Source organism: Thunnus thynnus, chromosome 20 (assembly GCF_963924715.1).
Source record: "Thunnus thynnus chromosome 20, fThuThy2.1, whole genome shotgun sequence".
Classification (NCBI taxonomy): domain Eukaryota; kingdom Metazoa; phylum Chordata; class Actinopteri; order Scombriformes; family Scombridae; genus Thunnus; species Thunnus thynnus.
Window position 1 is genome coordinate 8,797,027 of NC_089536.1, and position 16,478 is coordinate 8,813,504.

The window sequence follows — 16,478 nt, forward strand, 5'->3', positions numbered from 1 at the left end:
AATGACTCCTGGTGAAACTTTAAAGCTCAGCATTCTCGTTGCCCTTAGGTTCCATTTTTATAAGTCACATTAACATTTATTCACTCAGAAAAAGTTCATATTTCTCTGTATAATATGACCTCTTCTTTCTGTCAGCTGCTGTGTGTCCGCAGTGTATCCACTGCTTTTACAAACATGATTTCAGGCCAGTTGGAGGAGTTAAACCTGTGACTTTCTGCCTTTGTATAATTATCCAGGTTGCTGCTGTTTCTACTGTATTTCATGCAGTTTCCAAACAAATATTCCAACATCCAGCAGCTGAAAGTGCTGTGTCCAGATAGTTAATGGTTGAAGGTGGTTTCTGTGGGCAGCTGTATAAACTGTAAAGCTGTTTTAAAGCTGTAATAATGGCTAATTTTCCCATGCATCCTGGAGAACCTTGAAATTTAAGGCTTCTTTCTAGTACAGGATGACACCTTTTGAAATGTGATTGTCTTACCTGATATGATCTAAGAAACAGGAACAATCAGTGTGTAGCATCTGTTGTTTCTCTTCACAGGTGTTGTTCAGTCATGACTGAATGAATTAATTGATTTACATTTTCTTTTTGGCTTGTTTTTAAGAAGTTTTTTCAGGGCAGCTGTGGCCAAAAGCGACTTCTGCTTCTGCTCTGTTGTTCAACAGTTTTTCTTCTTGTAACTTTCCACCAGGAGCAGGATGGGAAATAATCTCAAAATGAATCTAGTTGCAGTCTTGCAAACAGTGACCCTGCAAGATCCCTGGTCTTTGCAAAATCTTATAGTCTGTGACTAAACTCAGTGACTTATGACACATTGTCTGTAGATGTAAGAGGGTGTCAGACTTAAGTCTTTTAAAGTCTTTTCAAAGTCTTCTGGTGTATAGTAGGCATTATCCAATGCCTTGGTGACTTCCTCCCCTGGTTAACATTGCCCCCACGGCAAACCTCTTGTTACACAGGAAACACTGAATGTGAATATATTAGCAGTGTTCATGTAAAGGGAAAATCTTACTGAGCATTCTGACCAGATTTGTTTAGAGTAAGCAGACCTGCACATATCAAAACCATTACGAGCTGTTCAGAAATACATTTTGAAATGAGTTACAGGGTCAGGAATTTCAATTTATCTCCTCGGAAAAACTGGAGGTCTTAAATCCTGTCTCAGAGTGAATTTTATCCCCTCGCGGCCCAGCACCCTCGCAGACTTGATGTGATGACCATCATCGATCATATGCTCTCTCTCTCTCTTTCCGTCTCTGCCTCTCTCTGTCTCTCACTCACACACTCGCTCTCCCTCCCATTCTTTACATGAGTAGCCTCATTTATTCAAACCACTTCAGTGTATTCATAATTGTGTTGCTCTCCTTAATGTGAATGAAGTGACAGTGCAGACTCAGGAAGGACAGAAAGAGACTTAATATTTTAATATATAGTGCAATATAAACTCAGCTTTACAGTGAAAGAGTAGCTTTATTGGTCATGATTGAAGGCTCTATATTGCAGGGAATGGCAATTTCAGGTTTTAATTAAATGAAAATTTTCCTGCCACACCTCTCTTTGCCTGTCACTAATCTTGCACCACCGACTTTTAACTACAACTAGGCATCCATGACCTGTGCAGGCCAGGTTCTTATTCACCAAATCTGGAAAAACATTCCTCGATGGCCCTAAACCAAACTGTTGGCACAAAGTTGGAAGAACGCTCTAAAATTCCCTTCACTGGGACTAAGGGGCAGGGTTAGGAGAGGCGGACGAAACCAACACAGCACAATAAGTTTGTGGACAAGCAGCCTAGTATTCCTGGGCATTAACATTCATATTGGACAATTGTCATGTGCAGATATTTAGAAAAAACAAAAAAAATTGGTATTCAGTGTTGAAAAACATCAGAATTGAACATAATACTGATATTGTCCACATACTTTTGGCCAAATAGTGTATTCAATTTAAACGATATAAAATGCAGAAAAGATACATACTTATCGATAAATAATATACAAATAATAATACTTTTCAGCAATTAATTTCCTGTCAAATGATCAACTAATTGCTTTACAGTTAGCATCTGGTCACTGCATGTTGTTCTCTACCATATCACATAACCAAGATTTGAAATTTTGGATTTAATGTGGAATTCCTGCTCTTAATCAGCACAAGAACGTAGGCTCAGCTTTCTGGCAAAAGAAGCCATCATCTGTCCAAAGAAAAGGGCTTTTAATGAGCAAGACAAAAAAGTTTTAATCATGCTAAACATCTGCTCTGCAGGGAAGCTTCTCAAACCACTCAGTGAGATTAACTGGTTTATTTAGCAGCAGTCTTCACTCCCTCTCTCTTTCTGTCTCTCTGTTTGTTGGTCAATGTCCAAATGGGACATGCCAGCCAGAGAGAAATGGTCAAAGAGAAACAGAAAGAGGGTATAGATGGGATAACATTGTCCTATGCTATGACAGATGTCCCCAATGTTAGACAGATAAATCTTCTTTACTGGCAATCAATGTGCCATCGCGCCCAACAACAGCCGCTACATATCTCGCTCTGTAATTAATGTGCCAGCCATTGTCAGCGCTGCAATCTGCATAACCAATACATAACCCACACATACACACGTGGAGACACTGAAGTGAACATGAGCACAGCGTTTACAGGCTGAGTAGTCTGCTTTCTGTTGTTCAGGTGATGCAAATGTGAAAACTGTGCGCATATCACACATCATAAATCTCAAATGATTCAACACAGGTTACATGTGAGGGTTGGTGGGTTAAAGTTAACATATGGTCCATAACAACATGTACTGCATCCCAGTCTAATCAAGTTTACCTTCAACACTTAACTAAGAGAAGTAGTTTGACATTTTGGGAAATGTGCTTTCTTGCGAGTTGATGTAGATGAGCAGATCGATACCACTCTCATGTCTAAAAGTAGTATTGATCTTCTCATGTAACATAGCAAGAAAGTGTTTGCACATGAGTGTATATTCCCAAAATGTCGAAATATTCCTAAAAGTACAACCTACTCAATCCTAGTTTTGACATAAACCTATGTACCTCTTTGTAGCAATGGCACTTTTTCTATTTTAGGCTTAAAATATGAAAAACTAAGACATTTTCCTACCATTAAAAACACCTCTCTATTTAACCAGTGTCTGGTTTTTGATGGATACTGAACACAAAGTTAAGATATATGATTGCAGGTTGCATGTGCACGCACCACTGGGTTTATTTGTTGTGTATTTTCTTTGATGTGAGGCAGCAGCCAATTTTCCTTTAATATAAATACAAAGGGAGGCACTTTATCTGCTTTGGGATTTCAGAGTGACGCAAGTTTTAAAAAGTTTTAAAAAATAAAACAACAATCCCCTGATTCCCTTACCTTACAAGGCAGCTCACAAGATCACATGAGAATCCATCTTGTCAGGCTTCAAGTTACGCCCTTGTGGCCGAACCAAGAGGGGTTCAGACCAATCAGCATCCTATGAGGAACTACACGGTGATATTTTTTGAAAGCGGCTGCCCTTTTTCAAACAGTTTCAATCAATCAATCAGTCATTTATTAAGGACGACTTCTCAGATGGCTCTGTGTAACAAACCATCTGGCGCATCAGCTTACTGATTCCCTGCCACTGATTTTCAAATACATCAAATACAAAATGTTCGTGTCAGTGTACAACTAAAACACAAATTTATCAGTAAAAATACAAACACACTGTCAGAAGGATTATACTGTGTGGCAAATGGAGATGGCTTTAGAATTGGCATGGTTTTACTCTTAGGTAAGCCCCCAGTTGCAGGTACACAACATCAAAGCATGAATACATAGTAACATGATAACAGGCAAAAAGAAAATCCTCTGGTGAGAATTAAGTTAGAAATAACGAGCCTCCAGCACAGAGAGGAGCTGCAGACAGTATGTGAAGGCTGGGGTGAAGAGGTCTTTCGCCAACAGCGAGAAAACATCAGCATACAGAGTAAATATGTACATATAAGCCTTTAAATAAATTACCAAATGAGTGCGGGTGTGATGTGGTGAGTGTGGCAGGTTAACTGTCAGCTGACAGAACATAAACAGGACAATATATTAATAGATTCTTGGATGAGCCTCTCTCTGTGGCGAGGTCATTGCAGTCCAGGATTCGAATCAGCATGATGGTGATAATATGGTGAACAGAATATTAATTTACATTGAGTTTTTTGTTATATATTTTATCTAGTTAATTTCAGTATCATATTTAAACTTTATTCAGATTAAACCATTATTTCAGGTCAAATTAGTGTTTTTCAGTGTATGAAGAGACTGTCTGTGAATGACTCATAAAACAGGTCTAGACCACTCATGAATTTCGTTTGTACCTTCCAAGTACGAGAAAACTGCCCTGCCACAAATGAAACAAAACAACTCTAAATAGAAAATCTTGAAATATGGATACAAACATTCAACAGACAACAAGCATAAAAAGGCTATATAATCATGAATTAGCATTTCAATTACCAATGATGAACACGGAAAACCACTTGAAATTAGTAGCTAACTTCATTAATTCATCTCGGGAGCCACAAAGGGAAGACACAAAGACTGTAATCAGAAACATATGTCCAATTATTCCAACATTATCGAGGAACAGTGGGTTTTATGCAACACACTTTGTCTCGAATATAATTTGCAAAGAATTGAATTTTAAATGCAGAGAAACAGACAGAAAGATCCAGAGGAACAGGTGGTTACTATCATCTAGACAGGTGAGTTTGACTAATATACAGTCAGTTGCAGCTGGTTTATCACTGTAAGCTTGACTGCAGTGTTACAAGGTGATGGGCATGTATTCCTCATAATTCCAGGTACAATTAATTGTTGAACAGCTGTCTAAAATAATATGTGCTAATAGCACATAAAGATAAAGAAACAAACCCACTATCCGCTGAATCATTAAATCATGACTGACCTGCCAAATCTGAGTCAACATGGTAACTTTGGAGTCTTATTCTGCCTTAATTTATAGTGGTTAAATCAAAAGTTTCATTCAAATCGTCAGCACATACAAAGCACTTTTACAGGCAACACCGTACATCTAAAACAAAGGAGCAATTCGATGGAAAAAGCTATTAAGTGAATGTTGAGTTATGATTTTTTTGTTTGTTTGTTTGTTTTTGGTTTATTTGCTACAACACAGACAAGCTAAGATGAGTGTTTTAGTCACATTTTGAGCTCCAATTTTTCAACTCCATGGACATACACTATTGATTTTAGCAGGATACCTTAGCAACTCCTGCAAACAGTCAAGGAAACTGGTGAAACTTAGTTACCACAACAAGATTTTAAATGGGAATTAATATGTCCCAGTGGTGGCAGTAAAATCTATTCTGTGTTTTGTCTTCGTGCTCAAGTTGTCAAACACTCCTGTGTGGATTTACAACAGACCTGCAATAAAATGTATGATCAACTAGTTGTTCTATTGTCAGTGGTTGTTTGAACATAATGAAGACATTGTGTATTCCTGATGAACACCAGTAGTAGGTAGTTGAAGATAATAGCTGTTTAATGGCTGTTTTCTGCCATGCTGCGATCTGTGTGTGACACTGGAGGTGTGTTTTTAAAGTGCTTAGACACTCAGCACACACAATTACTCTGTGTTTAATGAACTGTGGAGGTATGCCGTGTCTACTCAGAGCAACACTGGGGCAGATGAACAGAGAGCAAAGGAGGGTAAAGATGTCTGTGTGCGGGACTGGGTGTCATTTGAAATGTTTTGATGTGTTTCTGATTGGTTGGTTGTCGTTCCACCAGTCATACACAACCTGAGTTTTGGTACATATACTAAAAAAATACCATACTTAAAGTGGAAAAAGACAACTTTTTTTGCTTTAACTTATCATTATGAAGTAAATGTTGATGGCACAGTGTAATGGCTATAGAATAATGACACCATTGGTGTTTAGATTGGTTCCCTATAGGTCTCACTTTCACTATGCAATTCTGTCTGGGAAAATGAAGGCTTGGTTTACAGCACCAAGGAAGTGCGTCAACTACTGTGCAACCAGAAGAGGAAAAGGATAGCACTTTTATTTTCCCCAATAGCTATCGGTAGCTATATCTCAAGATAATTTGTTAGGAGGCCAACCTCTTTCTATTGTCTTATTGCTGATAAATGTGGAATATTGCACAGGCAAATCTGATGACACACTACTTATATCTGTGTATGCTATGAGTTTACTACCTGAATGAACTTGTCTTTTGATTTCTAGAGGGCTTTCTTCCTGTTAGCTATGGTAGCTAATTGGAAGAAAGCCCTCCAGAAAGCTAAGCTAGCTAAGCTACCAGCCCTGCAGCCATGGAATACTGGACCAGTATCCAGTAACCAGTATCCAGAATACTGCATCAGTATCCTGGTTGTCAGGCTCATCTACTTGTTTGTATGAAAATCAACGGACAGAAAATATGTTATCACTGTCTCCGTTGCGCAGTTTCTTTCATTTTGTAAAAACATAAACATGCTATCAACCCAGTTAACTTTTCTCAACACATACTAAAGAATTTCTATCTGCTTTCATGTCTCCATTAAAGACGAAATTAATGAAAAAACACGCTTTTAGTCATAATGTTCTACCGTTACTCCCCCCTCCACCCCGACGCCAACCCCTGCTGTAGTTACTTGTTTGTGCAAAGCAATATCTTTACTAAAACTATGTTATTACAATGCAATGCACATCATTACAGTAGCTATTGCCTGTTCCCCAATTCAATATAAAATTGTGACAATTACAGTTTACCTCTTCAGTGAACGTGTGTTTTTCCTCTCTCTTATTTCTGAAGTGGTGATCATTTCTTCACAGAGCTAGGCTTTTTCTTAACAAAAGATGATGTTCAAATGATAAATACTGTCTAAACATGAGCAGCTGTACAAGAACTCTGCCTGAATAAAATTCCCAAACTGTCAAAATGTTGATTCAGCTTGACAGTTCATTCTTCACCTTGAAAATGGCACCAAACAAAACACTCTCAACTCAAGGTCCACTTACTTGCTTGTTCTGGAGCTTCTGGAGCACAGTAAGTGGACCTTCAGTTGAGAGTGTTTTCATCTGTTGTAGGTCAACAATGAACTGTCAAGCTCAAGTTTTTGAGTTTGAACATCTGCACTTCCATGGCAACTGAGCAAACGAAATCTGCAGATGAGGACCGTGTGATACGGTTGGAAGTGCCAGAGGAAGTGAGTAAAGGCCTCAGTGCAATTTTGGGCTATCTGATGACAAATTTAGGCTGCATTAAAGTTCTTACAGTGCTAGAAATTTAGGACCAAAACCCCACAATGTGACTGCTGATGCAACCCACATTTACAAACCAACCAACTGTAATATGACACAAAATTACACACAATACACTTTCATTCTCCTCCACTTTTGAGGGTTTTTTTTTACATATACAAAGGACAGTAGAATCACCAAAGCTTGATGATATGTCTCTGTTTGTATCCATTTTTTCCCCTATTCACACCTTAGTGTTGTGATAAATCAGGCTTTCATCACACAATCTGATGTGCCCCAAAACTGATATAAACTGATATAAAAAAAATTCTGAGGTCACGAGGGGTCACTGAATGGTTTGAGAGGGTTGAGATCTGGTGACTGTGAAGGCCACAGCATATGATTCACATCATTTCCATATTCATCAAACCATTCAGTGACCCCTCGTGCCCTGTGAATTTGGGCATCGTCATCCTGGAAGAGACCACTCCCATCAGGATGGAAATGTTTCATCATAGGATAAAGGTGATGACTCACAATAACTTTGTATTGATTTGCAGTGACCCTTCCCTCTAAGGGGACAAGTGGACCCAAACCATGCCAGCCAAATGCCCCCCAAAGCATAACAGAGCCACCAGACCCCCTCACTGTAGGGGTCAAGCATTCAGACCTGGACCAGTTTTTCCTTTAATTTGTCACCCGTCTGCATCTCACAGAGTGTGGCATGCAATGAACTTTAAGATTGTCATTTTTGCACAATCTATAAGGGCCTATATCCTACACCAGTGTATAGGATTTAGGATTTAAATCCTATACCAGTCTGTAGGATTTAGCGGTGAGGTTGCAGATTGCAACCAACTGAATACCCCTCCCCCTCACCTTCCAAGCGTGTAGGAGAACCTAGGGTGGCCGCAAAACTTGTGAAAAACGCAAAAGGCCCTCTCTAGAGTCAGCGTTTGGTTTGTCTGTTCTGGGCTACTGTAGAAACATGGCGGTGCGACATGGCAGACTCCGTGGAAGAGGACGCACTACATATGTAGATATAAAGGGCTCATTCTAAGGTAACGAAAACACAACGATTCTTATTTTCAGGTGATTATACACTAATTAAAACATGCTTATGAATATTATATTCCATTTCTACACACTGCACCTTTAAGTGGACCTGAAATTATTCTGTCAGCCAAAAAGCAAATGAACCTGACCAACATTCAATGCCAGCTTTGGGTACTTTTCGTAAAGTTTTCAATACTCAGTGCTACTCACACACATCAGCATTTACAAAAAAAAAGTCTAGGGGTTCAACACCAAGCCCTATCTGTGTCTGCATGTTTGTATGTAAGTGTGAATTGCATGTCTGTTTATCAACCCTGTCGCCAAACATGAATGTCAATATTTGACAATTATGCAAAACCTCAGATTGCATTCAATGATAAGGCCAGGCAGTATCACATGAAATCAATATTACATTGAATTCTCATATTTACCTCAGTAACAATCAATGAAACGTTATCACACACACTTGCACACAAGATTCTCTATCCCAGTCAACCTCTTATTATTTGCACTGAACTATGAACAGAAAATTAAAAGGAAAGAAACGAGACAAAACATGCAATTCATCCACCCACGCTGTCCAACCCACCCTGCCTTGCAATTCATAAAAACAGTTGACAGTCTATACTGTACATCAACAGTAGCAGTCTCTTTCAAATACATCTTACATATAGAATTTAACTAAATCGATTCACACGTAGGATTTCATTAAATCAGCAGCTGTCTTCATGGCAGCACTCGCCTCGTTCTTGAGAACATTTATAAGTGCAATCGACACTTCTAGCACTAAAGGATTAAGAAAAGAGGACGCCCACTGTTTGATATATGAACTATGCAGGGGTTTCCATCTTACAATAAGAAAAAAAGGACCTTCTTTTGATATTTTAACAGTTTAAGGAGTGAATCTTCATTCAGCAACACAACACTTAGTTTTGTTCTGTATCGTTTTGACTGAAGCACAAGTATGCCCACACAACCGACATGGTATCTTTATTCTGTGCAAACCCCAGCTGCATTTGACTGGACAAGCATGTTACATATTTAATTACAACGTCAAAACTGCCTGGTGGAATAATGACATAAAAGGCCACATTACACTGCATTGGCACTGAATGATGGCATTGGACATACATTGTGAGGTGTGGAATCATCCAATAAGGGCATAGTTTCTAGGATACTGGGCTACTGGGTTGATATTTATTTTTGTGCAGATGTGTCAAAGTGTACATTTGTGTGTGTATGTTGTTCTGTGTGTACCTGTCAGTGTGGTTGGACTGGCGCCTGCAAGGTACCGTGTTGCGCACACATGTGCCGGTGCCTGGGTCCACGTTCTCCACCATCACAAAGGGATGCTCCTCCAGCGTGGCCACGGTCAGGTGGCGGTCATCAGACACTTGCTCTAGGAAGTAGCCATAACGAGGCCAGACAGGGTAGCGGACCTGGAGGATCCCCCGAGCATACGTACCCACCTGAGGAGGGAGGATGGGAGATGAAGGACTCATCAGTATCGTGTGCATGTGGGTTTGAATCTCAGCTGTGACCTCCTCTGTGTGCCACCCCTTCTCTCAACTCACCTGTCTCTCCCTCCTTCACATGGATGAGTGACTTTTTTAATATTTTAAGGGAAAATTAGCATGTGCTGACCTGAAGGGAGAGGATGAGTAGATGAAAGGGGAGCAAAGTTCATTAATGCATACTGAGGAGGCTTCAAAGTCTTTGAATAAGACATTTTAGAAAGAATTTTAGAAAGGATTTTAAAAAAGCCAGAAACTAAAACAAAGAGCAAACCAACTGCATCACATTAATAATACATCCCAGTATGTGTTGCCTTCAATCTGTGTTCATTTTGTTGACTGATTATTCAATTATTAATTTTCTTTTTTCAGCTGAATAAACACATTGAAATGTCACTGTTCATAAATGGGAACCGTTCAAGTGATTAGTGCTATTTATTATCTATATTTTTTCTGTCTTTTGTTTAAAATAATTAATACTCTTGTACAACATGTTCGCTAATAGAAAGGAAATGTTTCTGCACTGATAAAGCTCACTGAGCTGAAATGAAGCAACAAACTGAGATGCTGACAGATACTGTAGCGAGGTAGCTATTGAAAAAAAAAAAACATTGAGTTTTTTTAATACAGAGGGAACTACTTCGGACCAGAATCGCTGTATAATGTCACATCACACTATGAGTAATCGCATCGATGTCGGCACTAAGCTCAGTGAAACCTTCTCTGTGAGAGACAGGACTGTTTGTCACATCAGCCCAACCTAATGAGCCATACTGCTCAGCCAGTACTGACTTACTGCATGTGAAACTCGCTCCCTCACGGCGTTAATGAGAGCTCTTTTTCATACCAACTCTTGATTTGTTCTTCAGCTCACTCATGGATGGATGTATGGATGATTTACAAATCTGAGGTACAGTACGATGTGCAAGACTGTCATTCGTTTCTCAGGGCCATCTGTGAGTGACAGAATAGCAGAGTTGCCAGTTGTGAAAATCAATCATTTCAATCTGTCTTTTATGGTACTCTTCTATGTTTTATCCTCTCATTTAGCATCTTAAGTAGAAGCTCTGTCATCTACCTGTCATTAAAGGTGTCAAAACTGTTAATTGATTATTGGGTTGTAGGGTTAAAATACTTTGGAATACTTAATGTTAGAAATCAAAGGACATTTATTGTTTAAAGCTACAGTATGTGAGTTTTTTTTCTTGTACTTTTTATTTGAAATATGCTCTATAAAATTAATGTGAGGAGTTTTTGCCAAAGACTCTTGTGCCTCAGGCTTGTTGAACAGCCTTATACAGACATATTCAAGTTTTTCAGCAAACCTTGTCCTTCTAACGATCAGACGAGGCTAAAGTCAGGGGTGGGAGATCACGGCTGTCAATGAATACATAAACACACTTCTGGCTACCATTCTAAACATCTTATAAAAAAAGTTTTTCAATTAAAAAAAATCTACTTGCCAAATTAATGTTTGTCACAATTATTTAAAATCATATCAAAACCAAAACAACAAGCTGAAAGATGTTAAAACGCACTGTACAACTAAGGGGAACTGCAGAGTCGGGTGATAATCCTTGTGGGTTTGTCACTTTGAGTGACCCCTTTCACATTACATTAGGTAATTTAATCCATTGATCATATAAAATATAGGTTGTTGCAGCTTTAAGTCCTTAAAGTCTTCCTTTTCTCTGTGTCAATTCTACATGACGAAAAGTAGAAATTAGAAGTTCAAGAAAAGAGAGGAAGGACAAGGACAGGGGCCCAGAAGAGAAAGCGGACCTTCCCACCCAAAATGTCACCCAACACCCTTCAGACGGTGATAAAGAACAGCATCATGTTAAACCCTCAGGTTGTCACAGTGAAGGAGAGAGGCTTGAAAAGAGCAAGCACACCACAACCTGTCATCATAATGGATGAGCTACATGACACGAAGAGGAGGGGAAAAACAAGGAGTGAGAGATCAGGATGAGGAGAGACAGAAAAGAAGAGAGGATTCATTGATTTTAGTTGCGTGTACGGTAACTTGTTTTAAGTGGTGTCTTGTTGTCAATGAACAACATCAGTACATCTACACCACACCGGAACATGAGAACATATCAAATGGATGAAGAGTATGTGAGGCTGTTGGGTGGACAAGTATGATAGAAACATCCACACACATACAGACATGCACGAACAAGAGCCCCCACTTCAGCACAATTACATGTCCATGTTCATACACACACGCATACATACACACCAGCCAGGAGGTGACATTGATAAAGTAGGTTGGTCTTTCCAGGGCAGAAATAAATGAGTTCAACTGTAGCTGTGAGATTACGTTCAGGTCTCTCTGTTTAGTTGCACTTTTTCAATACACCCTCCGGCTTTGAAAAATGTGTGTGTGTGTAACAGAGATCAAAAATGCTCAAGAAAATGGCAAGGAATGTTGACAATGAAACAGCATAAAGAGAAGGATGTGTCTTGAAACGCCTACACTTCACCTTACCATACTGTACCTCCAAATATCAGCTATTTACGAAACAAGTATTGGAGTTTAGATTCTTGATGAATCCACTTACTCTCACTGTGCCTTGTCTTATTCTATTTAACTTGTTTTTTCTCTTTCTCTTTCTTCTCTCTTGGAACAAAGAAAGAAAGAGCAACAGTGGGAGCGCCTCAATAGCTGAATGGTTACATTGCATGTCAAATAACTGCAATGTGTTTGATTCCAGCTGGGGACCTTTGTTACATGTCATACCCCTTTCTCTCTCCCTTCTGTTTCCTGTCTGTGTCTTCACTATCGATTGTACAACAAACAATACAATGGCCAAAAAGAGAGAGCAACAGTAATTGGTGTAATAGGTGGGTGATACATGAAAATTTGCTTCCAATCCAATACTCAGTAATACCGGGGCCAGAATCAAGATTTTATTATCACAAGCAGCTAATATACTGCTATCATGCAGGGTGGACTGTGATGTGAATAGTTTCAGTATATATGCACCTGCCAAAGTTTACAGCAGTGGTAGGCAAATAGCGGTACTTGGGCCAAATCTAGCCCTCCTGCAAAAATATTTGGCCCCCTGAAGTTTTAATGTGTGAATTCTACCAGTTTTATTCCACAACTTTAGCCTATATGAGCATAACAGATTTGTTCTTCACAAACACAAATAGGTGGCAATCTAACAGGAATGGTGTGTAGGTGCCATTTTTACTAAGGCAACAACAACAGTACTTTCAATCAATCATAAATGAAGTGTTTATCATTTGTGGTTAACAAAGTACGTCTCTAGTCTCTAAGTGCAACACAGAACATATATTCATGCATGCCAAATTAGTATTAAAGTACGCTGCAGCTCTTTTAGCCCTCAGTTACAAATAGGAAAAATGAAAATGAATAAACAAAGAATAAGGTTGAACCTAATTGCCAGAGCTGCCAAGTCTGACGCAGGACACTGGCATTGCACGCACAGACAGACAAGACAGAGCAGCACGGCGCAACAGCAGCAGGGGAAAGCGAGAAATATATATAAATCAATTACATTGTAATTTATTCCCATGCATGCCGCTCAGAGTAATCTCAGTCTGTTCTTGCTCAACAGTCTGCAAGACACAAATATCAACTTTTTACTATGAGCCTCAGTAATTGTACAATCCTATGCTCCACTATGTTCATGTATTTGATGCAATTGGTCCTTCCCAGATTAATCATCTAATGGTTCACTGTGCCAGTGACTTTCTGGATTCTTGCCACTTTTCTGTACAGTTGCAACCACACTACACAGTTTACAATACAGCATGTAAGCAAACAATAGGACAACCATACAGTAGATGTATTTCAGATGCTTATTACTGTCTGTTTTTTCAGTCTTGTGCTGTCCACTGTGCTGAATTTGAGGTCTCATTGTCTCTGTGCCAGTATGTTATAATTGAGTTTCTGATGCCCAGTACCTTGTCCCAGAGTCTCTCTCGGTCCAGAGCAATGATGACCATGGAGGGGTTGGAGAGGAAGCCTTGGTTGTTGAACGACAGGTCTCTCCTTTCCCATGTCACATTCAGCATTTGCCTGCAGCCCACAGAAACATGAAGTCATCAGCTCATAGAGCGAAAGTATATAGTATCCAATCAAGAAACTTTGATTCTACATCACACGAGAATTTGCATATTCATTTACACAGATACACAATGATCACCTCCTAATTAAACCTAAAGCTCTCCCAGGAGGGCTTAATCTAATGTGGGAGACTGAAAGTAGCTCATTAGGGGATGATAGAGTCAGGTGATTGTTGTAGGGCAGGGTGTTCTTAGTGAGCGATTTCACTGTTTGTTATAAAGTATACATCCATGACTGATTGCGCTTCGAATAATGAATCCAGGTCAATTTGCATTTCAGACAAAATGCAAGAAGCACAAAATACTTCATGCTGTTTGCTGGTGAAGTCACATGAAAACTATGACAGCATGTGTCCTCTGAAGTTGTGCTCTTCTGTTTATGCATCAGTAATGACAGCGAGGATGGAAGTATTCAGATCCTTTACTGAAGTAAAAGCAGCAATGTAAAAAATACTCCATAACAAGTTAAAGTCCTGCATTTAGAGTCTTACTTACAGTAAGTAAAAGTACAGAAGTATTATCGACAAAATGTGCTTAAAGTTTCAAAGGTAAAAGAATATTGGCTGATATTATATAGATTATTACTTTACTGTGGGGTAGTTTAGTCCAGTTGTTCATACTGTATTCAGGCTAACAAAGTAGTATACCTCACCTGAACAGAGTGTTGTTGTCTGAGTGTTTAGCCGGCTTGTTGCAGTCACCGTGTCCCTCAGGAATAAAACCGTGCTGCTTCTTGAAGCTCTCAGCCCCTTTGGCAACAATGGCAACGCCCTCCCTCACCCTCTGCCGCAAGCTCTTCCTCCACTGGTCTGTAATCACACCGATCACACCGACAGGGAAGCTGACAGGTGGAGGGCTGTCGGGGTTGCCCACAGCCAGGCTGGGGAGAATCCAGATGTAGCCTGGCCCCAGCAGGCCCACCTCAGCCGCCTGATGAAACAAGAACTGTGCTTCCTCAAAGGAGCAGTACGCCAGCAAGACCCGGGAGTCAATCTACAGACAGGAAATAAATCTGTCAGTGGTAACTCTCAAACCAGAGAGAAAACACATCCTGAACATGCAGCAAGGACTGAAACTAATGATTATTTTCATTATCAATTAATCTGTCAATCATTCTCTTGATTAATTGATTAGGTGTTTGGTTCATAAAATGTCATAAAATGGTAAAAAATGTGGATCACTGTTTCCAACAGCCCGAGGCAAATGTCTGTTTTGTCCTGAGCAACAGTCCACAACCCAAAGATATTCAGTTTACTGTCATGAAGACTAAAGAACAAAAAATATTCACGTTTGGGAAGCTGGAATCAGATAATTTGACAATTTTATTCTTAAAAGTGACTCAAAATAATTATCAAAATAGTTGGTAATTTATTTAATAGTTGGCAACTGATCAATTAATCGACTAATCGTTGCAGCTCTACATGCAGCACTAGATCATCAGGATCAGCTTAGCCTAGCAGCAGCTGTTCACACTTAGCATAGTTGTAATGTAGCATAGGTGTTTACTGAATGTAGATAAAAGCTTCACCAAATAAAATAGATTGCACAAACTAGTTTTTACATAAAGATTAGTTGTTACTAAGCTAAATATTTACACCCAGTAAAGCCAAGCGTAACTGTAAGCTAACTGAACCAACTGACAAAGCTAAGATTACCTTGCAAACATATGACCAGTTTAGGAATGTTGACTCATATTCATCAAATACTGTTTAATAATGATGTAAAGTAGAAAGATTTTAAATTGTATTTCACAAAATAATGCCAATAATGTTGGACTAGCGAGTTAAATGACATAATCGCGTCAGTTAGGTTAGCATAATCAGATATTTCCCACTCATTTTAAACTGCATGAATTCTACTAACTCTAAAACACATATTTTTCTATGTATGCAGATGTAAACATAGCTAACAAAGTCATACTACATTTAAAAAGGAAGTTTAATATATTATAACAAGCTTTAGTTTGGTTAAGTAAACCAACATTAAAATAAAAAATAACTCTAAAACTGGGTCAAAACAACCACTTGTCTTGAGTGGCTTTCTGGGTAACATTAATTCAGTATTGTGTTGGTGCTATATTGACCCAAACTGGGTGTAATCTTAACCCAGTGATTTTTTAGTGTGTACCAATGCTTCCTAGCAACCATTTTACACATTATTTAACTTTCACCATTATGACTACTACATTTCTTAAGTTTTAAAGGTACCCGCTTTAGTAAATCACTAGTTTGAAACTAGATAGTAGTAACCAAGAACTTAAGAAGAAATTTACACACAAACTTAGTTATGGATTTAAATATTTGGAGCAACCCAATCCAGGAGTCTCATATCTCTTCATACCTGCTCCAGCATGCGCTTGGTCCTCACATCACTTGCCCCGACAGACATTTCCAGAGACAAAACGTCCTGTAGTTTCCACAGGAAGTAGGACGTGTCTGTGTAGGACTGAACTATATCCACAAAAGTGTCGTAGCCCGGCAGAAAGCTGGTGATCACCGCAAACTCGCCCCAGTCATACTCCTCCATGAGCTAAAACAGAGACATATAGATATAAAGAAGTGAACTAATAATTTTTGGGGA

At 39.1% G+C, this 16,478-nt stretch overlaps 1 protein-coding gene across 1 annotated transcript in view; it reads right to left on the reverse strand.

The window, feature by feature from the left end:
• The window catches only part of LOC137172173 (glutamate receptor ionotropic, NMDA 2C-like), a 68,072-nt gene that overhangs the window by 25,001 nt on the left and 26,593 nt on the right, over positions 1–16,478 (reverse strand). The window contains exons 5-8 of the mRNA XM_067576461.1: positions 16,239–16,427; positions 14,551–14,891; positions 13,737–13,851; positions 9,544–9,755 (exon numbers count right to left, since the gene is read on the reverse strand). Of these exons, the coding sequence (XP_067432562.1) occupies positions 9,544–9,755; positions 13,737–13,851; positions 14,551–14,891; positions 16,239–16,427 (857 nt within the window). The remainder of the gene's footprint in view (positions 1–9,543; positions 9,756–13,736; positions 13,852–14,550; positions 14,892–16,238; positions 16,428–16,478) is intronic.